Here is a 25736-nt window from a genome sequence, read left to right on the forward strand (position 1 = left end):
TACAAGTGTTATAATCAAAAGGGCACCCAACGGTTTACATCCAATAAATAAACTTCCCATGATCAAAAATTCTTTCGCTCTTGTCATCGCGAAGGACCCCCATCCCTCTCCTCGCATCTTAAACATCCTGAATAGTATTCTAAATGACGAGAGTGTCTTTTGTTACTACTTTATATTTTAAAATGAGATGATAATCAGTCTTTTTTTTTTTTAACTTTTCTTATTTTTCTTTTCAACTAAATTTCAGTATGGTTTCACATAGGTTCGATATTCATGGTTGTAAAGTGATTGATTGATAAAGTGGTTGATTCTGTGGCATCTTTATTTAGAAACCACCAAATGCGTTCAAATGCTAACCGAACTTGCAGTTTTAATATTTGAATGGAAATTATTCAAATGCATTGACATTATTACAATACTGAATTCTCACGAACTAGCAGGGATTTCGAACAGGAGAAAACAGAAACATATTCCTTTCTAAACAATCGATTTTCACTCCTGTCAAACTCAAATAGAACAAAAGCAAGATTTCTAAATTTAGATGTCATGAAGATTTATTTGGTTAAATGCAAACTAAATTGGTGATAAATGAGTGATTAGTGATAAAAATAGAAACAGAAAAGCAAAGTATCAGAGTGTTAATTAAAATTGTGTGTAAACAGTTTTTCTTGTCACTCAGAAATTCGTAATTTTATAATTTTTTTTCTTTTATTTCTTTGCTCAAACTTTGTATTTGATGTAGATATAACTAGCGGTGGCAAAAAGTACCTAACCGTTTGAAATACTTTTTTCAAACAAAAAGATCCCACCAGTTTTTACCATGAAAAAAACCCGCCAAAAATATCTTTCTTTGGTTGCTCTCTTTTTGATAAGAGAATGCTACAATTCGTATCATTTCTTCTCTTCGTGGCTAATTAACAATAGAAGGGAGAAAAAAGAGAAAAGGAAGTAGTGCGCACTTGAGAAAGTCATGACAAACATGAATTGAAAATTCACTCCTGATTGGATTGTATATTGAACCTTCCTTTATTAACAAAAATCGATTGCAATCGTTTAACCGAAATATTGACGATGCCCTCATCAGACGTTATGCTTTTCTTGTAACATTAAACTGTATGTTTGAAAGAAATCGTCATTTCGCTTTCCTCTGTTAACCGGATATAAATTCCTCTAATTACGGAAACATAATAAGCATACCGCTATTTTTCCAAATGCATAAAAGTTTGTAAAACACTGCCATTTACGAATATTATTAAATACTTTATTGTTATTCCAACCTTTTTCATTTCATTCATAGGTAAGCATTTGTTGCTTTCTATCCGACAGCAGGTCTGATATTCGGGGATATCAAAAACTAATTTCTATCTAACAAGATCATAAAATCGATAAACACTGATTTCGAAACGAAAGTAGTTGCTGTTTTTCAGTCGCGTGTTATGAGGGCGCACAATTTTGTGAATTATTCCCATAACAATAAGCAAAAAGTGTTACTTTATTGAAACAAAAATAAATTCAGAGTAATTCATTACAATTTGATTTCGATAAGATGCGGAAATTTTATCTCCATTTAACTGATCAGGTCTTTTAAGTTATTTAATATTACCCATTAAAACATTTCCATGTGTTTTGTTTATTAAAAATTGACTATTTCATTAATTGTTACAAAAACTTTGGCTAAAACCAAAGGTTAATCTTTGACCTAGAAAATAGAAAAAATGCACCTAAGCTTTGACCTAGCTTAGAGAAAAATGCACTCTTTTTACTTTTTAAACAAATAATTTCATCAAAAGTTACAGTTATCATCTTATCATGGCAGCTATGTGGTGTAAACATGTATTTAAATTTCCTATATATATATAAATCGTGAAAAATTTTGTAAAGTTATATCAAGAATGTCCAATAAGCATCAAATAATTCCTAAGTGACATATAGCGAATGAAGGCTTTTAAATGTAAGTCATTATTCATTTTTAACTATGAATAATTAGTTGCAACAAGGAGACTATTAAATAAAAGGATTTCAGCTGTTTATTTCTTAAGAATCCAATTTTAAAGTAACCTAAAATAAATTTTGCATATGGAAACACAATTTTTAATTGATAAAAAATTAGCTTTTAAATGAAGTATCACGAAGCCTTTTTTATTCTTCACATTATTTGTGAACAATATGAGTAGGTGATCGGTACGGTCATTTGGGCTTCAGTAGTTATAATCTGCTTTAGACTTTCCTTATGTATGTATCAATATTTCATTAATGTAGATATCTGATTTCATGTCATTTTTTCATAAAAATTCTGCTTGTTTCATTGAAATGTACAGAATAATTATTACCCTGCGTATCGATAATCTAGGGCAAGCATTTCTGTTCTACAATATTTAAATCTATTCATCAAACCTTTTCTTTATATAGAACATAGAATAAAACCAAGCTATTCTATGTCGACTATTATATTTTAAAATGTCAAATAAATAAAATGAGTAAAAAAAAAGATTATTTCTAAACATATGTTTTAAAACCCATTCAGGAGTTTTATCGCGTAATTTAAAATGCTTTTCGTCAACCACGTCTATTTTTTTTCAGTCTTCTCGACTTTCCGTTTCCGTATCACATCCAAGAGTTAATCATAATTACATCCAAGTAACTCTTGTATCATCATTAGAAAATTCATCTACTTTGATGACAAGACCAGCTGGCACCTGCTTAATTGGATCATGTGAAGCCCCCTTAAATCAACGGCAGAAAATTTCTATCCTCTCGCTCTTCATTATAAAGAGATGAGGGTCATTAAATCGGCATCTAAATATCGACAGGAGTGTGGACCAGACTAATTAAATGCTCGGCCTTTTGAAATGTTTTTATTTCAGTAAAACGCGCGGTCTCCCGATACATCCTTTTTCAGAATTCCGATTGGTCATAGTTTGGTTCAATAGAGTACAAATTTCCGTTCTTTTTCCCTATATATCCTTTAACAATGTCAGTTCCTATGTTCTGCAATTGAAGTTAATTTATTGCACATCCAATTTAGTACCTAAAATTTCAGTCTTTTGATGGGCTAGTTGGTTAATTCGTTATTGCAGATTTTAAGCCCAAAAGCCATTTGTAGTTAAACTTTTCATAAGTTTACAGAAAGCTCTGATATCGTTCTCAGCTGACTATGGTTTGAAAGTATGTGATCCATAGCAAAATAGGTCTCTCGTTGATTCGGAATGGAACGTCAGTACAACTAAATAAACTTATGATCACTTAATAGTAACATGTGACACATGAGGTGATTTGAGATACACTACGGTTGGAAGAGATTCACGGATTGTAATAAAGCGGTAGTCAAAGACAAATACCCTATAAGCTCTCAGTTTATAGAAGAACGAAATGCGCGAGCTTAGATCCCTAAACCAGGGAGGTAGATGGTATCTATTCGCTGCAAACAGCAAAACAGGTGGAATCATACAGCTGTAATGGATGAGGGAAAGACTGACTGCTTCGCAACAGGGACTCGATCAAAATCCTAAAACGCTTTGGAGATCAATTTTAAAATATTTAAAGATTTTCCTTTCTTCTTCCGCTGATGGAAGATATGCGGAAGGGAAACGAATTGAGGATCGAAGATAACTCATCAAGACCATCTTTCATTTATCACAAGAATGGAGGCACTTCGAACATAATATTTGAATCCACATACATGAATGTCTTTCTATGGAAATGGATGCATTGATTCTTTCCAAGAGTGACATTGAATGAAGTTACCAGCTCATTTGCTTGTTTTGTAGTTATCGCTCAACTAAATTCATATTTATATATTCACATAAAATCTTCAAATTATCAACATACGTCTATGACCGGATATCTCCTATAGTGCAACAGAAATCCATGGACTGTTAAAACAAATGATACAGCATTTGACCGAGATAAAGATGAAATAAGAGACATTGAGAAATCTTCCATAAATGGTGTAAAATGACTCGAGTATAATTGTTAAGGTAAACATGAACTTGAAATGCTCGGGGAGACAAATTATTTTTTCTAGAAAAAGGGAAAATTTTCCCTAAAGTCAAAATAACAAATGTGTTGAAAGTTTGCTGTAGTGCTGAAATGATAGTTATTTCTAATAAATATGTGGGAGATAAAGAGGAAGTTATCAGATCTAGATGTTCAAAAATAGATAAGTTCTCCAAGCCGACTCTGCTTTGATTGCTGCGAATTTCCCTTAATTTAAAAGCAAAAAAAAGGCTGTTCTTTTCTTGAAATCGACCCATTAATTGTCTACCCAATTTTTTTTTCCAAGGACTGCACAATAAATTTCCCTAACCTGTGTTTTTTTCATTGTGAGAAAGTAAGCAAAATGCCTCGATCAAAGTAAAAAAGTATAAAAATTCAATGAAAGAAGAAAATTTAATTTTTAAATATGATAAGAGGGACGCTGTAGCTCTGGAACCCAATGGACAAGTTTTAAACAATGTTTGCGAATGAAATTACACAAATGGATTTTGGATATATTGGTGTCTCAAATGGTAGATGGTAATGTTTCATTTCCAGAAATTTATCCATCTTAGCGAAGGACAGTGTGGTGGAAGTAAGAAACTACTTGCGATTTTTCCAATTCATCAGTAATCAAGCCAACAGAGAGATCCCTCAGATTGGACTTATAAAAGTATTTAATGATAAGTAAATTCTGATAAAATTGGAAATGCTGCAATTTTTTTAAAATTTTTGTGTCATTGGGCTTGTTTCCAAAGGGAAAAAAAGTCTCTAATAAAAATGCTGTGGTAACCGAATGCCGTGGTAACGGTAATTTTCACATGAAATGGAGACACATTTTCAAGTATTGCTTTACTGTTCACAATTCCTTTAATAAGAAAAATAGTATTGAAGTTATACGCTTTATTAAATTATGTAGCTGAAGTACAGTGCTCATTGAAGAGAATCCTTTGTTTAAAGCATTTACACATTGAAAGAAAGCACCGCACATCATTGAGATATGGGCTGTGGATTTTCTAACGTCACAACCAAAATCCTAAAAATTTACTCCCCTCTCTTTCATCTCTACAACTAAACACTGGGGTGTTTAGCAATCAGTTGAACTGATACACTGGGAACCTCAGAGCTCCCAGCCATTGATTCTCAAAGTACTACCGAAACTTGTGGTTTTCTGCTATTAAAGAGAAGAAAGCGTATCAACAATTTCTCGTCAAAAATTCTGACACTTGAAGGAAAGAAGGCAAAAGAAACAGCAAGAGAAGTGGGAAACTGAAAAGATAGTCAGGAATTCAATTTTTTGAGCATGGTGCTGAATGATTCATTTCAGTAATAAACAGTAAAATTGTGTCAAGTAGAGGAAGGTGAGTCGCACTCAATTTACAAATGCATCGTAAATATAATAGCTGAAGTGGTCTTCCCAAAACTTTCTCACATACTTTCTAATAAATGTTAATTTCTGTTTAGACACGTTTTTCCTCAACGATTGAAAACAAAGCTTGACATAGAATTACAATTTCAGTCACAAAATCCCATTCCAAATAAGTCATTGCATTTTTGAGTTTGCATGTTTCTGAAGGCTGACAGAGGTTCTACCTTTGTTAGATTTGATTCAAAACGTGATAGATGTCTATACTATAGATTTTCACTCTGTGTACCGAATATCATCTACGTATCTAGTCCCCTTCCCTTTGTAATTATCGTATTAGCTTATATTCGAAGAGCCGAACAGAACAGACTTCCTCTGAGTGGATTGTGGTCAAAATTTGACAGAAATCTACAAATGTTATGCAAAGATCATAGAGCAAATTTCATCTTTATAGCTCGAAGTTTTTTTAAGTAATCATTTCCACCGTCAAGACAAACAGATCTTTTCCAAATATATCTTTTTCGAACTCAGAGAGGTGTCTAAAATGTGGAGTTCCGTCAAAATATCGAGTTCGAATTTTTTGACGATTAGAATAATTTTTCTATACTTCGCATAAGAGAAAGTAAAAAAGTGAAACAAATGGGCATAATAAAAAATATTATTACCATATTTAAAATAGATTACTTCGATTGATTCATAAACGTTTTCATCTTACTGTTGGACAACTTATTTTCATGAACCGCCTTATTGCATCTATATCACTCACTCGGAAAATCATACTTATGCTATTTCAGAAAACACACAAAGTTATTTTACATTTCTAGGTAAAACCATGAGTTGAAACTTTTTCTCGTTTCTCAAAATGTTTCGGTCTTTTACAGTCTTCTTATGTTGATATCCGTGGAAGGACATCTCTTAATTTTGCAAAACTAAGTGCTAAATATTTGGCAGTCAGCCCACGGCTTTGACTTTTCAAGGATTAATATCTCCGCAATATCTTCAGTCCTGTGTAGAAAAAAAAAATTGCACCAAAATTTACCAAAGTTTCGTATGCAAAATGGCTTGCAAGACAGTCAATGCTTTGAAACAAAAAAAATGTGATTTAAAACTATTTCCAGTGGGTAATTTCTGTTATTTCCTAACTCTATTGTGGGTCAAAAACTCATTATTTACTGTCCTGGGTGGTGGGAAATATTTATATGATTTGTCATGAGTGGTGGGAAATATTTAAGGAAACAACACGTTACCGTACGTTTCTGTTTATCATTATTATAATTAAGAGCAAAATTTGTGTAAAGATAGATCCAGAACATTGCCAGGGATTCGTGTCTTTTTTCGGTTTTTAGCTACAGATTTCTCTTACTTATGAATGCTGTTCATACAACAATCCTTACAACCCACACCTCGCCACAACCACAATTAGCAGCAAAAGCGTCAGGGAACAAGGAATGTATAGAAGCAGCAGGGAGATCAAATATAAGTGTATTATTATAATTAAGAGCAAAATTTACGTAAAGATAGACGGATCGATCCAGAACATTACCAGAGATCCGTGTCTTTTTTCTATTCTTCGCTTCAGATTTCTCCTGCTTATGAATGCTGCACATACAATAATCCTTACAACTCAAACCTCGCCATAACGCAATTAACGGCAAAGCCTCAGGAAACAAGGAGTGTATAGAAGCAGCAGGGAGATAAAAAAAAATAAGTGCACTTGCGTCACTTTTTAAAGAAAAATAAATTAAGGCGGGGGTGAACAATGTGTTCGTGAGCCATTTGCGCTTCCCAAATCATTGGTAGCTTGTGCCATAAACGAAGTAAGGGGACCACGAGCATTATTTGACTCTTCTTATGTTTCTGCAAGCAATCTCTGTCCCTTTCTGGTCTTCCCTCCTGACCCTACGGTTCATCGCTGTATGTCGAAGATACATAATTTGGTAACGCTGTCGAACTGTAATTTGTTTTCAAGCTATAACTCACCAAATGTGACAATCCATAAAATTTTAATTGCAGCCTTAAAATTAAAAACTGAATGCTTCGCAACAGAAACTTCGTTTTTTGCCGTTATCCCAGATGCCAAACACTTGGAGTGATTGGAGGGCCTTTCGCAAGCTTGGCAAACGAGATCGACTGTATTTTTATTTCACATGTTCGTTGGAATAATATAAAAAGGATATTTTTTTTCTATTAAAAAGAAAGAAAGGTTGAAAACGCATCAAAAGTTTCTGATGAGTAGAGATGAAATGCAATGGTATAGAAAATGGTAATGAATAATAAATGAAATTAAATCTGCATACTGATATTTCTATTCTCTCCTGCTACTTCATGCCCATACCTCTTTCTTTGCATGAACTACCAATCTGCGTTTAGATAATGAACTGAAATACGGGCCGGCGTCGTTGTCGAGTCATGTCACAACAGACAAAGTTTCGGAGAAACCCATGTAATTCGATTTCAGTAACTCTGATTTCTTTAGAATTTATTCACTTCTAATTGGTTCAATCTGCAAATCGGCAACTGCATCAGCTCTGCATTCGAAATCCTTTTCCACTATTTGGGAAAAATTCACCTGCCTGAAAACAAACCTAATTACAACTGGCAGAATTCAAATCGGAAACTGAAGAACATTAATGTCGAAAGAAGAAAAACAAATATTCTGGAGGTACATCGGGGCAGACCGTCATTAAAACCCCAGAGGGGTGTCTTGAATTTCTTTATTTCAGAAAAAGGAACGGAGGATGCTCATACACGTGCATGCCCGCCTCCAGACATTGAATGAATTTCAATTTCACTTAAAAACTCATTTCATTTCTTCATTCATTCATTTTTTTTTCAGGTTTCCTCCTCTAATCTTTTCCTCTAAACGTTCGTTTGCAGCGCGCTCCTTGATTCGACGGAAGTTTGAAATGCCCCGGATAATTTCTTTTGTTCCGAAGCAGCAATTTTGGTGCCCCCAAAGACCCGCCCCCTCGCAAGCGTTTTCCCACAATCCATTTGCATTTATCCATATTCATTAAACCGTCGCTGGATTGTTGCCTTTTTTGGCTTCATGATGTACGAGAGTAGAAAATGAAATACTCAAAAGTAGATTAGATATCAGAATTATAGATTCAGTTTAAGATTGAAATGCCCTTCTTGATGGGATACGGATTGATTTACCAAAGAGTTTTATGTTTGATAAAAATGAATAATATGAAAGCATTTAATTGGAAAATTATTTCTTTGCCATTTCTTTAATAAGTTACAAATTAGCTTTCTGTAATGTTTAATTGAAGAACTTATATTGAATCTGAAATATTCCAGTTGTAGCATCTGTTTGATTGTGAACTGAATCAGTGAGAAAAAATTAGGATCCAATTTCTGTGTTGATTTTTATTACTTTAATTTTGTGGTATATGTTTATTTATGTAAATATCTATATTTATCGCTTAATTTATATGCTTTTGTACTCAAATGGAGCAGTATTCAAACAACTGAGAAGGATTTGCTCCACTTGTTTTAATTATTTATAATCGGGCGCAACCTGGAAGAAGGTGGATTATGGGAAAGAAAATGATGAAATTATAATTTTCTGCTGATATGTTGATTTTGGAATGCTATTTTATTCGCCGCATATTTGTAATTTATAAGTCATGTATTATTTTGGTCTCGTACAACACCAAGGAATTCTTGTGAATATGATTTTTTTTGTTTATGCTTAGAAATCAATACAATTCAAATAAATCTTCCGTATAATAAAATCCTAACTACATTCTAGCAATTACAGATTATTAATTTTATTGATGTTAAATTATCACAGTATCTTTGTTTCAAATAACTTGCTATAATCACGTTTAGCACGCAGCTGGTACATAAATTAGATTAGATTCAAAATAGTAGATTCCTTAAATTTAGATTCAAAATAACCTTCTAACTATCAGAATCAGATACTTCATTCTTGTAGCTGGAATATCGTTCATTAGGCCCAATATCCAGTTAATCGAAATTCGCTAGAACCAAAATATACTGAAAGAAACAATTTTAGTTCAAACATGATCGGTGATATCCTATTCAGTTGGCTCAAAAATACAATTTCTGTCGCCGTGAAAGGGTGGGCAAGGAATCCTGGACCTTTTCGATCATAATGCCGAATGTTTGTTGTAATTGTGTATTCAAAAAATATCCGGTAGAAAATTAACTTTTTGAAAAATCCTTTACTAAATGGAAGAGTTCACTATGAATTTTTTTAAGTCAAAGCATATTCTAAAAAGTTTTTTTTCAGGTAGGTAACATGCCGATTTGATGATCCAGGGGGTCGTAAATTAATGAAAGCGAAAAAGTAGTTTAGAGCCCTTATCTGCAAAAATATTAAAACCTGAAGAAAAATAAAAGCTGGAAAATGTAAGGAATTTTATAGTAAGCATTAAGGAGATGAAAAATTACCATAAAACGTAGGGTCACAAGTGACGTTTATTCAGTGAAAATCGCAAACCAGACGTCGAAAAGACAATGAACCTGGCGAAAAGAATGGCCCTATCGATGTGAGGATTAAATACAAAATAATGGAGAAGAGGCCGTTCGTTCATTGTCTTTTCGGTGTCTCTGTCTTTGCGATTTCCACCTCTCTGAATTTATCTTTTCAATTGGACAACACCCTCTGCAAACATCGCTACCTGAGTTGCAGTGATGTTTTCAATCGCTACCTGTGTTGCAGCGATGTTTTCTGTTGCTTATTTTAGTTCTTCTTGAATATCTTTAAAACTCCTCAGTTTTCAAACTACATCCTTATATAAAATTAAAGAGTATAAAATTCCTTACATTTTCAAGCTTTTATTTTTCTTCAAATTGTAATATTTTTGCAGATAAGGGTGCTAAACTACTTTTTCGTTTTCATTAATTTACGCCCCCCTATATCATCAAATTGACATGCTACTTACTAGAAAAAAAAACTTTTAAAAATGTGCTTTCACTTAAAAAAATTTATAGTTGAAACATCATTTGTTACTTTTGTATTAATTTTTTAAAGTTAAAAACAATTCTCGCCCCCCCCTATATTTTTACGATTTTCACATACTAAATGTCGTTTGGGATCCTATGTTTTAGGGTGTTTCTTTATCCTCTTGATGCCAACATATATATATATATATATATATATATATATATATATATATATATATATATATATATATATATATATATATATATCTAATATATAAAATTCTCGTGTCACAGTTTTCGTTGCCATACTCCTCCGAAACGGCTTGACCGATTTTGATGAAATTTTTTGTGCTTATCCGGTATCTATGAGAATCGGCCAACATCTATTTTTCATCCCCCTAAATGTTAGGGGTAGTCAATTATTAATTAAAAACTAACTTTCCCGCCAAAAAAATCTTCCATTTTCCCCACCGCCAACTTTTCCGCCAAAAAAATCTTCAATTTTCCCCAACGCCAAATGATTTAGGCTTTAGTTCTTTTTTTCTCCCAACAGTAATGAGGCTAGGGTTAAGATTTTTCGGCGGATTATTTCAAACGATTCTGTTTATTTTCTTAATGTTTTATGCATTTAAAATTAAACATTGTTAATTAATCCATGTTTCAGATTCATTCTGAAGTACTTTTGAATTAAAATAGCACAGAATAAAGGAAATAAAAAATGTCTAATCTTCATAGCGTTACCCCAACTGGCGTAGAAAAATTCACGCATTTGCGTTACGTAAAAGGCGAAGAAAATTCACGCATGTGTTCTGATCGTTGGCATGGCAACCATTATCAACGGACGATTTAAATTACTTTTAGGTTAGTTGTATGCTTTTGTAAGTAAATTGTATTTATGTTATATATTTTTTGTATATGCTTATAGTTTTAAGTACATCGTTTTTTAAGTAGTTTTTTTTAACCTGTTTACAATGATTTAAATTATTTTTAGGTTAGTTGCATGCTTTTGTAATTAAATTGTATTTATGTTAGTTATATATATATATTTTATATATGCTTATAGTTTTAAGTACGTCGTTTTTTAAGTAGTTTTTTTTAACCTGTTTTCAATGATTTAAATTATTTTTAGGTTAGTTACATGCTTTTGTAATTAAATTGTATTTATGTTAGTTATATATATTTTTTATATATGCTTATAGTTTTAAGTACATCGTTTTTTAAGTAGTTTTTTTAAACCTGTTTTCGACAGATTATTTTAAACGATTCATTTTATTTTCTGAGTGTTTGATGCATTTAAAATGAAACATTGTTAATGAATCGATCCATTCATGATGAATCTGAGAAAATTTTGTTGACAAATGCTTGAGATATTACATAAATTAAGAAAGATATTCTTTAGTGCCCATAAAGTTTAAACGCTCAGTAACTCTATTATCAGTAATCATATTATTAAAAAAATGCTTTGTTTCAGTAAAAAATATTGTTATATTAATTGCAGATTAATCCTTTACATTTTAATTTAAAGCATAAATTCTACGAGGGGTAACAGAAAATTAGAGAGATACATATCACGTTATGACTGAAGGCCTTTATAATATTATGAGTGAATTATATGACTATCAAAATTTGAAGTTTTAAAATATTTTGCTGAAGAATAAAATATTTTGCTGAAGAAGTTGGAATTGCATAAAATATTTAATTATTAAAATTTAACGAACACTAAGATTGGCGAACCGGCTGGTCGCCAAAGGCGGCTAGTATATATATATATATATATATATATATATATATATATATATATATATATACACAGGGTATTGCCGAATTCGACCGACAAATTCAGAGGGGTGATAGTAGGCATCAAGAGGATAAAGAATCACCATACAACATGGGATCCCAAACGACATTTAGGGGGTGAAAATCGAAAAAAATATAAGGAGTCGGCAAACTTTTGGAAACTGTAAAAAATTAATAAAAAAATAACAAAAGGTGTTTCAACTATGAATTTTTTAAAGTGAAATCCCATTCTTAAAGGCAATTTTTCATGTGAGTAACATGCCGATTTGATGAACCAGGGGGTCGTAAATTATTGAACACGAAAAAGTAGTTTAGAACCCTTATCTACAAAAATATTAAAACTTTAGGAAAAATAAAAGCTTGAAAATATAAGGTATTTTATACTTTTAAATTTGATATAAGCCTGTAGTGTGAAAACTGAGGAGGTTCTGAGATATTCAAGAAAAACTAAAATGTTTGCCGGGAAACATCGCTGCAACATCAGCACCAATGTTTACAGAAGGTGTTGCAAAATTGTATTGAAAAATTCTGAGGAGTAATAGTAGGCATCAAGGCGATAAGAATTTTCAAAGAAATATAAACTCGCAAACGACGGTGAAAATTTATTTGCTTTAATACAAATACAGCATACATTTGCAGCACATACATTTTAACATAAGAAAGTAGACGATGAGAAACTTTTATAAAAATTGCTCAATGTTGCGGCCGCGAAGATCATTACACCATCGACACCGACGTTTAAAGGACCACCGGATGAACGCAGACATACCAGGTGTGCTTGCGATTTCTCCAGCAGCGACGACGATCTTTGCTACGAGATCTATCAATGTATTCAAAGGTGCCTGACTAACAAGATATTTTATATGGCTCCAGAAGAAGAAATCCAAGAGATTAAGGTCCGGGGAATTTGAAGGCCAATCAACAGGTCCGCCACGTCCAATCCAGGTCCCAGGATATGTATCATCTAGTTAGTTACGCAAAATGTGCTGGTGCACCACCATGCATTAACCACATGTTCTGGTGTGCAATGGCCGGTATTTTCTGCAGTAAATCCGGAAAGACGTATTGCAAGAAAACAAGGTACTTTGCGCCACTGAAGCGTTCGAGCCCTGCATTTGGCCTCGTTATTTTGAAGGATCCTGTCTCCCGCAACCGTCTATTAATATTTGCAAAGGTGCTGTGGTGTGGACAACACCTACTTGGATATTGCTATTGGTATATTCTTTGTGCTAGCCGTCCATTACCATTTTCTCAACCGTAAATTAAATGCATATCCGCATATTCGTCATTCGTGAATCTAACATGTTGTTTGCGAATGAAATTTATCGACTATCAATTCTGCACTGCTCTTTAATAAATATAAGCAGATTTTATATTCCTCGAACCATCCATTCTGCAATGACCGCAGCTTTTATATTCCTCGAACGCATGGAAAATTTAGATACGAGAAAACTTCTTCTTCTCGACTACCATGTTCCAAATTCTTGCATTCTTAGGGCCATTATCTTCGCCAGGCTAATTGTCTATTCGATGTTTGTTTTTGCGATTTTCACAGAAAAACGTCTTTAACGACCCTATGTTTTATGATAATTTTTCATCTCCTGAATGCCTACTATCACTTCTCTAAATTTACCTTTCGAATTTGGCAACACCCTCTGTAAACATCGGTACCGATGTTGCAGCGATGTTTCTTAGCAAATATTTTAGTTTTTCTTGAATATCTTAAAACCTACTCAATTTTCACACTACAGATTTATATCAAATTAAGGAGTATAAAATTTCCTTAGCTTTTATTTTTCTTAAAGGTTTAATATTTTTGCAAATAAGTGTTCTAAACTACTTTTTCGTTTTCAATAATTTACGACCCCCTGTTTCATCAAATCGGCATGTTACTTACATGAAAAATAGCCTTCAAGAATGTGCTTGCACTTAAAAAAAATTCGTAGTTGAAACACCTTTTGGTATTTTTTTATTAATTTTTTACATTTTCCAAAAGTTCGCCGACTACTTATATTTTTGCGATTTTCACCCCCTAAAAGTCGTTTGGTACCCCATGTTGTATGGTGATTCTTTATCCTCTTGACGCCTCCTATCACCCTTCTGAATTTGTCGGTTGAATTCAGCAACACCCTGTGTATATAATTTTTTCCGTAAACCATAATTGTCTAGATTATTCACAATTACCGTTACATATAAATCACGAAGCATTAAAATGAGGCTTGAGATACGAAAGACTAAACCCCGAAATTTCTTTGTTTACTTTTTGATATTATGATCTTGAGTTTCCATACAGGTACAATCAAACTTTGAATTAATTTTTATATATAAAACATTAGGACTTTGAAAACTTATTCTAGTTGATTAATTAAAGCTGAGAGAATTATTCTAGCTGATTAATTAAAGTAAAAAAAACTTTGTTGTTGTTGTTTCTTATGGCACTTGCCATGGGCAAGCCTGCTGTTCGGAGACAGCCGATTTAAGTCTGAAGGTAAAAAAAACGTATTCTAGTTGATCAAATAAAGCAGAGAGATCTTCCAGAAATGTGCCCTTTAAACATATTTCTCATATACACTATAATAAAATAAAAATTAAGAGATTAATTATTAAAATTAGCTTACAATTGGGTAAAAATTAACAAGTACACTTATTTTAAACAATTTTTATTTAAAAAAGAATAGCAACAATCTACTTCATTACATGATTACAGTCCACGCAGATATGATGAGAATGTTTCAAGCATATATATTTTTGGCAGAATTCATAACTTAACTTTGTGAATTTAGCAATTCTGGCAAGCTTACGTCTTTTTCATGAGATGACAATCATTTTTCTTCTTCAAAATCCAGTTTTGATTTTTTTCCCAATACTTTCAGTTTTCGTTTGCTTTGTAAAAAGATAAGCGCTCTTCGCTCAACGCTTTATTTCATAACAGCGTTTACTCGTTCTTATAATAGTATTACTCATAAAGTTTCTAAATAACTTTTCTTTGTTATTTGTCGAATGAATAATGTAGCTGTTGATTACAACTGCATTATTTTTAAAACATTTTATTCTCCAAAACAATAAAGAGAAAAAAATACGGCAAAAGCTTATCCCAGCGGTCGCGCGCATGTCTTAAACAGAAAGAGCAATTCGCAGAATTCTTTTAACGCTCCGAATTTCAAACGTTGATTAACAGTTCATCAAAAGGGATTGAAAAAACAGCTCAAATCATGCTCTAGCAGAGCCAAATGGTAAAAGATTTTAAACGAAATAATTCTCAAATGAATCTCTCGAATACCTTCAGCCGTTGGAAAGTTAATCTTTAAAGTTTTTATGATATTCGTTGGTGATGAAAGTAGTAGTAGTAAGTAGTTCTAAGTCGATTGAAATTGCATTTAGATATTTGAAATATTGATTGCCAGAAAACAGGACTTTTACCGTATAAAGATATATTACGAAAATATAACGAACGTATTATAGAAACTACGAGCAGTAAATCATCGGCTCTCTTTTATTTAATAATTTTGTTAAATGATAGAGTCGTTATTATCTATTTGTAATAAAATACTATTTCTTTAGTTAATTAATGAATCCTAATTTTACAAGTGGTATAAACTCTTAAGGTAAAATTATTATGGGAGTTACAGAATGTATACATTTTCAATAAAAAAAGTTTTTTTTTTAAAAAAAAATCGGCAATTTTTTCTTTATTCCTCACTTTTGTTTATTAAAATTTCTTTAAATATACTTGAAGCCTGAAATCCAAAAATAATTATTATTTTGTTTATATTTATCAATTTTAATCTTTATTTTTTAAATTTTATTTAGACGATGTTCCAGAATTCCAAGAAACATTCGAAGAACAAACTATACAGCCTGGGCCCTCCTTGTCCTTGAAGTGTGTTGCCTCTGGAAACCCCTTGCCCCAGATCGTCTGGAGGCTTGACGACGCCCCCATACCCGAGAATCACCGAATACGTTTCGGGGACTACGTGACGAAAGATGGTTTCGTTGTCAGTTTTGTGAACATCAGTAACGTGAAGACTGAAGACGGTGGCGACTACAAATGTGTGGCCAATAATGGAGTGGGCGAAGTGAGTCATGAATCTCGAGTCAACGTTTTGGGTCCGCCTGTTGTAGTGCGAAGAGCAAGGAATGTGACTGTTGTAGCTGGGGATGTCCTAGTGTTGAGATGTCCTGTGGCAGGATATCCCTTGGAAAATATACACTGGGAAAGAAGTAAGTTTCTTTTTATATTTATACTGTGCGTAATGCAGCTGAAATCACAATGTTAATGATAACCTCAAGACAAAACAAAAGTATTAAAGTCAGCTGTAGTTTAAGGCAAATAAAAAAGGTCAAAGTTTATTCTGTCCTCAATCGAAAACCCTTCTATTAAATTTAATAGACACGCAGCCTTATTTCGAGAACAAAGCTTAAAGAGAGAAACAAAATTACCCCCCCCCCTCCCCCGATACTTGACAACTCTTTTCTGTTACCTTCTTTCCAATCTTGAGGAATACTCTATCTGCAGAGATTACTTTATTAATTGATAAAAAGTTAATAATAATTCCAGATGTATCAGGAAACTGATTTCTTGTCATATAAGAAAGCAGCTGCTCGACGTGTCTCAGAGCTGGAAATAATTTTTCTAGCGTTTTCTATTTGACTATTAGGCTCGTTGTGCTGCAAAGATAATTTGTTATGATCGCGATTCAAGTCTTTCTAATACAGGCAAATCTGCATCTATCAACAATAAGTTAAATGTTTTTGAAAATGGTTGCATGTTAAAATTTACAAATGCGATAAAATAACTAGCTTCTTAGTGATAAATAAGTATAAAATCATGGTTTAAATCCAGGAGGTGTCTTCAAAATAAATAAAAAAATAATTCAACGTATATTAAGAATTCGAGAAAATAAGCCTATGATACTTTATTCAGTTTTGCAAAAAATATAATTGTAATAATTAACAATTTTTGTAGATGTTGAATATACAAGAATAGATCTCTTTATTGGCTGATTTTCCAATCAAAGGAAGTTTCGTGAGTTTGATAGGTTCGAGGTTCATAACGTCCTTATTTTTCCTCTGCTGTTTTCCTCTCCTTCATAAGAATTCATTGCGATAGAAAAAGAAATATGCTAATAGATGCTGTGCAAATACTGAATTCATCATGCACCTTCTTTTAATATTTTTGCTTTGATTATTTTATTTTTGCAATTTTTTATGAATATTTTCGTAATGAAACTCTGCTTTTCAATTTCATTCTGTATTAGAATAATTAATATAATTCATTAGTAAATTAATTTTTGAATTTATAATTAAAATAAGTAACCAAACATGAAATACGTAGAATCTTATTATTTTTAAACCTTTGTTGATTTTTTTCATTCATTTAATATTAATATAATTTGTTTATGTAGATATGAACATCTTTTTTTTTAACTAACGAAGTATGTAATGCTATTAAAAATCAATGGAACTAAGGACATTTGTTACTTTCTATGACAAACATTGAATGCTGTTACTTTCTATGTTTTATTCATTAATTATTTTATATCTATCCCTTAGTATGAATACCTTAGAGGTTTGTTATATTAAAATTATTTTCTTAATTCTTTGAGAAGAAATGTAATTAAGAAATGTATCAATTATAAATATTAATTTAGTATATTAATTATAAACATATATGTCTCGACAGAATATTTTTATGCTTACATAATAATTAATATTTAGTGATGCCATATAATAGTAATTATGTGGAATCTATTTTAATAAATCTATTTTCATCGGAATCTATTTTAATGAATTAAATTCTACTTATCAGTTTTTTTTTCCATTTTGCTTTTGATGAAGAAAACAAGTTTTTATTCCTTATAAATAAATTTTTGATAAAATTTTGCTTTCCGTCATTGCCTAGTGTGTAAATGGTCGTTTTATTTTTAAATAATATTTATGGAGAATGAAAATGGAAAATACATTTGAATCCTTTCTAGAGAATTGTTTTTTCATTTTGTTCTCGTTTTGGGGCTTTTATGAAGCACTGCTACACTTCGGAATTAATTTTAGTAATTTTAAATAAAAAAAGCCTACTTCCTTATATTTTCTTTTCAAATGAGTACTTTGAAAACTGAATGTATCGTGAAATAATAACACATACTTCTTTAAAACAAGTTCAAATCTATTTAACATTCTTTTGATGCAGTTTGTCTGTTTTAAAAACGTGTACAGTGTATAAAAAAATCCTGTCGAAATGCAAAGTGCATTGAAAAAAATTCTAATCTTTGGATTTCAAAGAAAGAACAGAAATTTTCAGAACTTTCCTGCTTTATTTAAGAGAAATAATTACCGCATGTCACGCATTTGCAAAGCTCGTTTTAAATATAAAAAATACAAACGCGTGCGAAATTCGCTTACGTACCACAATAATGGAACACATATTATAATGATAGAACATTATGTACAGGAAGTAAAGCTTTAATCCAGAATTGCTTCTTGTTTTGAAAATTAATTGCAAACGTTTTCTTTCGCTCGACAAGCACTGCCATTTCAGGCATCTAAAATCATTTTTTTAAAGTTACATCTTGAAATATTGAAGTTCTTATTTAAATTAGGGTTTTTTAATTTATGTAAGCGAAAATAAAATAAACAGATGGAATCATCATTTTTAAAGAATTAAGACTTCTTGATACAATTTATACGTTTTAGTCGAAATCGATATTAGATAAGTCTGAAATAATCGGAGGATTGCACCTGCGAATTTATTTGCTGAGGATTTCAGTAACTTTTTCAAAAGAAATTCAGCTGGTGAGAGTATAAGCAAAATCACATTATGGTCGTTATAATGTAATTATGTTTATTTCCTCTTCCACTTGAGATTAGCCAGTTTCTAGCTTATAAACGACTTTTAATACCTAGAAGATACAGATAACACATCCTTTCTCTAAGCAATCAGCTGTGAAAATATCGGCGAAAAGACACACTTCTCTAGACAAAAAAAATCCTAAGTAAGAGAATTGAGTAGATTCACGTTTTCTTAAAATGCTATTTTTTAAATGTTTAAAAAGCGCCTAAAGTATCGTAGATCATTAGGCGCTTATCATTACGCGCAAAGCATTACTTTGACTGTTCTTTAAAAATTAAAATATTTGTAGCCGCCAATTTGAATAATTTCAAAATATAAATTAATAACTTCTATCTTTCGAACTGTATATGAAGATTATCCACAATACAATTTCGTTTCTGAAAGTAAGTCATCATTTTAAGCTCAAATTTTCTCAAAAATTAACATTTTATTTTTTTAAAGTGACGAAAAAAGAAAGCATAAAATATTCAAGATGAATCGTTCATTTTTTCATGTAAATGAATTTACAAGAGTTTTCAGTCTAGAAGTGACCATTAAAATATAAATGATGTGTTAAATTCTCTCTTCTTTCAGCCGGGGTGCGTTTGCCATACAATCATAGGCAAAAGGCCTACGATAATGGAACACTTGAGGTTCATCATGTGGAGCGAGCCACTGACCAAGGTCCTTATGTCTGTGTGGCCACAAATAGAGCTGGACAGACTGCTCAGAGTACAGTTATCGTCAGAGTTCAAGGTAATTATTTTACTCTTTTCTTTAACTTCCACCGCTTCAATCACACAGTGCTGCAATAAAGGATCCCATAATCCTAACAAAATGCTCAGTGTCCTTACATTATAACAGAATTAAAAAAATTAAAATCAGATTTTAGCTGAAAAATTAAAAATTGTTTTCCTTTTTCTTTTCCACCGCATGTGGTTTATTCTTATTTAATACAAATGTAAATCAATTGCTTTGAAAAGAAGTTACTTTTAAATCTAATGGATGTGGTTAAACACTTGTAATGGCTTACGTGTTTAGTGTCGCTTTAATTCAATGCGATTATCCATCCAATGTCTTCAACATTTCTTCGTAAAACCGCAGTACAGATGCACGTCTCCTGTGGGTGGTGGATGTTCTGAAATATTTGTTCACGAAATTTATAAGCTTCTTGGTGTTTTTTTTAAAACTTTTTTGAATACGAAGTATAGAGGAAAAATATTGTTAATTGTCAAGAAATTCGAATTCAAGATTTTACTAAGCGTTTTATACCACCCTGGATTAGAAAAAGACATTTTTATAATATATCTGTCTGTTTTTCCATCTAAGACAAAAATAATTAAAAAATGTTTTGAGCCAAACGGATGAAATGTGTTTTATAATCTTTACAACAAATTTGTAGATTTTTTTAAAATCTAATTTTGAACAAAATCCGATCAGAAAAAGTATGTCTGCCCGACTGTTTGAATCTAAATTAACACGATAACTACAAAACGAAGAAAGCTAGGTGGATAAAATATCGTACATAAATTTAACATCTCTACTGCTGACACTTATCAAAACGTGAACGAAATCCAACAACATCTGATGGTCTCTACTTTCAGAATGAGATATCAAAAATGCATTGCCTTAAATATTCACATTTGGTGTGTGATTTTGTGACTGCACTTGCAGTTCTGTGCCAAATTTTGGTTTCAATTGGTTGAAAAAATTGTACTTAAAACACAAATTCACCTTTAACAAAGAATATGCAAGAAAACTTTTGTTCCTATATCCATGGCATTAAGGCTTAAAAGCGGATTTCATTAGAGCTTCCGCCATCAATTTGAGTGACTAACAGATTGTTGTACATTGTACAAAAGTCAAGTCAGGGTATAGCTCTGCGGTTTTACGAATCAGAAGAGAGAACAGTTGATTGTTATACGAATTGTACATTTTTTCACGGATTATTGACTTTCTTCAAGCTTTTCGCAGGCAGAACTCTTTTCCACGTATACAAATTCTTAAAAGATAATAAGGTCGCGGTGGCCTGTTGGTATGGTCTCGGCTTCCGAACCGGAGGGTTTCAGGTTCAATACTGAAGTTATACTGATTCAATACTGATGTCACTGAAGAATCGTCGTGTAAGAGGGTCTGGTGCAGGCTTAATCAGCCGGGGCCAAACCTCTTTCAGCTGGCATGGCGTGGAAGTTTGGAAAGGGGAACCAGATCAAGTATCTTCCTCGTGTGCTGACCACGGTGCAAAATTACTAGGTCCGTCCAAAAATAGCTCTCGTAGTGCTTTAAAACGGGACGTTAATATAACCAAACTAATCTGAAACCTAAAAGATAATGAACGTAATTATAAATTATATGCCATATTCTTGTAGGAGGAAATCTTTTATACTTCGAGATGATGGAAAAGCCGTATATGATGGAAAAGATTCTCGAAACTCACTGCATTAATATTTATTTATTTACTATGTTAAAAAGTTGAGGGTGCTATTCTTTGTGAGAAGAACAGTTTTTATTTCATTTTTTTCCTATCGAATGCTTTTTCAAAGATTTCATTCCTAACACAATTACATGATTATTGAATTGACCGGGAAAAAATGTTCTCGCCTCACCAAAACAACTTGTTTTCCAGCCATACAGCGCAATGTTTGCATCACAGAGGATAAATCTTTCATCCGAAGCGCCGTAATTCGATTTGCTCAGACAAATACTCGGAAGTTTTTCTCCAGATAAAATTATTGCTCTTTCTCGTTGCTCGATAAAGTAGCATTAATAATGAAATGATATATGTATTTCTTTATTCTCTCTTTTAAATCGCAGAATACTTTCAAAGAAGATAAGCTCTAAAGATAAGAGGAAATATGTTTGCATTGAAATCTTATTATAGAAATTCTTTCCAAAGCCTTGTGATGAAATTCATATTTTGAAAATAAAATAAAACTTGAGCATACCATTACGCAAATATTTGCAGCATTTTTAAAAGAATCGCACAAAAGGTTCTCTCCCGGATACTGTACTTACAGACTCCAAATCAATCCGGATTAAAATAGGTATTCTAACGAAAGCCGTATAATAGGCTGCATTAGAAACGCACCCAATTTCGTTACGTAAAAATTGTATTTCGTAAGGTTTGCAAGTAGCCTCAGAAAGGGGAAAAAATTATTTTTAATGACATAAATATCTTGGTAGGCTGATAGAAATACGTTTTCAAAGATATAGAAGCTACTTTTTTTTTATCACACATCTGAGGAGCGAGGCAAAAACGTAAAAGAATGAGACGTGGATTCGCATGAATGAATCATCTGACACGACGAGAAAATTGCGAAAAGCATCAAGTTCCGTATTGCACGTAAGTAGGGATTGCAATACCGGTATACCGGGATACCGAATACCGGTATTTCGAGCCATTTGTACAATTTCGTAATACCGATATTCACAAGTTTAAATACCGGTTTTTCGGTATTTACTAGAAATTTTTAAAATTGTCTCCACTATATGTTCAGGTATCGCGAAACATAGCAAAATAGTATACGCTTTTGTTTTTATGTCTCCCTAACGGGCGAAATTAATTAGCTAATTAATGGCTTAATTAATTGCTTAAATCTAAATTAGTGAAACATTGATTATCCCTGAAAGAAAATATTGTAACCATAACGACTGATGGGGCAACAATTATGAAAAAGTTTAGGAGTAATAGATGTATTATATCAAAAAAATAAAGAACAGAAGAATCCAAATACTGTGGATATAGAAATTTCGGATTCCAACTTTGAAAAGAGTAAGAGTGAGAGTGATATTGACAATGAAAATAATGACAATGTAATTGTTGAAGAAGATATTGCTAATGAGGATGAAATATTAACCTATCAAGAAATGCTTCCTATAATTTATAAAGTTCGAAAAATTGTTCAGATTTTAAACGTTCCCCTATAAAAAGGATATATTACTAAAATATATACTAACTGAAAATAAAACAGAATATATGTTAATATTAGATTCTAAAACACGTTGGAACAGTTTACTCCTAATGATGGGACGATTTTTGAAACTGAGAAATCCAATCCAAATATCCAATAATCGACTTAAACCTGAAAATTAATTTTTCAGATAGTGAATTCGACTTAATATCCAGAACTATATCAGCTCTACTTCCAATAAAACTGACTATTGATGCATTATGTCGGAGATATTAAAATTTATTAACAGCTAATGCAACAATAAATTTCATGTTGCAGTCACTGAAAGAACAGCACACATCACTATCTGAAGAATTATATATTACATTGAAAAATCGCACAGAAGATAGGCATACCGAAATAGAAAATGTCTTATGGTATTTACATAATTATAATGATTTTAAAAATGAAAAAGAAGAAAAGAAAATAACCAATTCAAATCTGATTAAGTTTAGAGTAAATTTTCTTAAAATTTTTTACCCACAAACCTATCCACATTCAGAAGAATTCGGTTCAATTATCGAAGATTATGATGTTACTACTGTCGATAGTGAAAAGGAATTGTCTCTTGAACAAAAATTAGAATTAGCGATAAATAAAAAAATTTAAACGAACCAAAATACAATACAGAAATCAGCTATATCCAAAATCATCCGACGAGAAATCGATTTATTTAATTTGAAGATAAGGGATTTAGAGATAAATACTTGGAAATATATCGCGCCTTGCCAACAGTACCACAAACTAGCGTAGTTGCCGAAAGAGCGTTTTCGACAGCTGGTAATTTTTACACAAAATTACTTTTCAGGCTTAATGACAGTACAATTGATGCATTATGTTTTTTAAGATCACATTTCAAAACTTTGTAAAAGTACCACAGACTGAATAGTGATATTTACATTCTTTTTGTGATTTAAATAAATAAGATGTTTCTTTACTTTTTTGTGATTATATACTGTTATAATTTATAAATTATTTTTTGTGACATTTACACTCTATAACAAAACTGGCAAATAAAACAAAGAAACACCTGTGTTTTCTTTCTTTTTCTAAAATTTCTAATACCGGTATTAAAACCGGTATCCCGGTATTAAGATTTAAAAAATACCGAATGCCGGTATTGAAATTTTGGTCCGATATTGCAATCCCTACACGGAAGATAGTTTCACATTGTTTTTGATTTTTTATTCAGAAAAATAAATATATTTATTTATCTTTTATCTATCAGTGGACGCTGATGATGATATTTAGAAAAAATTAATTCTTTAAAATGCATTTATGACACATAAACATATAAAAGAAAAACTATTTATTCAACTTTTTATTAAAAGTGTATGAGTGAAACAAATTATCTAACAAGAACAGTTTGCTCGTAAGGAAATAATAATTCAAATTGCTTCACATGCTATTCGAAATATGCTTAAATGCCATTTAGAAATATGTTTAAGCTTGCGTACGATGCTGTGCATAACGCGCTTTTCTGTCACATGGAAAGCATTTCCGAGTTCTGAGGGGGTTCCGAATCATTTGGAATTTCAATCCCATTCACACTATATTAAAGCTTGCTGAGAAAATTTTTTCAAATAGTGTATTTTCAGCTATCTGAACTTCCTTATTGCGTTGTTAGTTTTAAGCAGTTGACACTTGTACGTTTGTTTCCTCTGCTATACAAAAAAAAATGATTAAAACATGTCTTTTGAAATTTTTGTCTTATTTTAAACTTATTAATATTTCATTTCTAATTCATTATTATAATCATTATGGAATCTTATAAATAATATTTCTCCAATATGGAATATGGAATCCTATCATAAATCAACTCCGTGGTAATTATTTTTATATAACAACAAACTTTTATAACGCTTGACCAATAATTAAGTTCTAAAAATATTAAAACAGTGTATTTTCATTAAGTACGTATATGTATAGTACAAACAACGTATACATATAAATGTCTAAAACATGCAGTATATATAGCTGAACTTAACGTATAATAAATATAACTGCAAATGAAATCAATCCTTGTTGGGAAAATAATGTTTTAATGACACTATATTTTTACATACATTATCGGTATATAATATTTCTTTATTTTTTGTGCGATAATTAGCAGGGCTTTGGTGCACAAACATTGCATTTCAGAAAGTCCTTGAAGTATTCCAAGGAGTCGTATGAGCACCGATCTTAAATTATTATTTTATTTTATCCATTTTTTTGTGTATCAGCGCTAATAATGGATTACTTGGCCATAAAATCAATAACTGCGGTTTTGTCATGAGCCATTTTAAAAGCATTGAATGCAATGTTAAGAGTCCTCCGACCAACATCGTCAAATAACTTCTAGCTCATCACTGATGTCGCCTTTCAAAAATTCTCTCGGAAGAATATAATAAAGATTTCTATAACTTATCGCATTAAAAACTATTTTTTTTCAGAATATTCGTGCTATAATTAAAAGAAGAGAATGTAATACATCTGAGACTAAAAGCCATGACGGTACGACAAAAAGTCACTATGTTCTTCGCCGAATTCATATTCATTGAAAATCCAAGTTTAACCCCATTTAAAACTGACATTATCTCGGCAGTATGCAATGGTAGCCTTTAGTGACGCAGTTTCAGGTGGCGAATCATACAGCTTTGGCCAGAAGAGTATCCAGCTATTCCTATACAAGCGTTTCATGACTGGCGGAGGAGGGGAGCATGTTTCATGTACTGTAAGCATTCATTTATGTCCGAATTTTACAAAGATACTTTGACAATGAAAAGGATTGGAAGGCATTCAAGACGATATTGAATAAGGTCACCTCATTAAGATCTGATTCCTCCACTGGCAACAAGGAACTACTCACGTACTAGTATTATTTTTAAAAATATATTTGAAAACTAAATGCTTTACCTGTTTT

General features: G+C 31.8%; 1 protein-coding gene across 3 annotated transcripts in view; it reads left to right on the top strand.

Moving 5' to 3' along the window:
* The window catches only part of LOC129988111 (cell adhesion molecule DSCAML1-like), a 578154-nt gene that overhangs the window by 372595 nt on the left and 179823 nt on the right, over window positions 1-25736 (top strand). For all 3 annotated transcript variants that reach the window (XM_056096237.1, XM_056096239.1, XM_056096238.1), the window contains exons 7-8: window positions 15866-16276; window positions 19476-19637. In XM_056096237.1, the coding sequence (XP_055952212.1) occupies window positions 15866-16276; window positions 19476-19637 (573 nt within the window). The remainder of the gene's footprint in view (window positions 1-15865; window positions 16277-19475; window positions 19638-25736) is intronic.

This window comes from Argiope bruennichi, chromosome 10 (assembly GCF_947563725.1).
Source record: "Argiope bruennichi chromosome 10, qqArgBrue1.1, whole genome shotgun sequence".
In the NCBI taxonomy this organism is placed as follows: domain Eukaryota; kingdom Metazoa; phylum Arthropoda; class Arachnida; order Araneae; family Araneidae; genus Argiope; species Argiope bruennichi.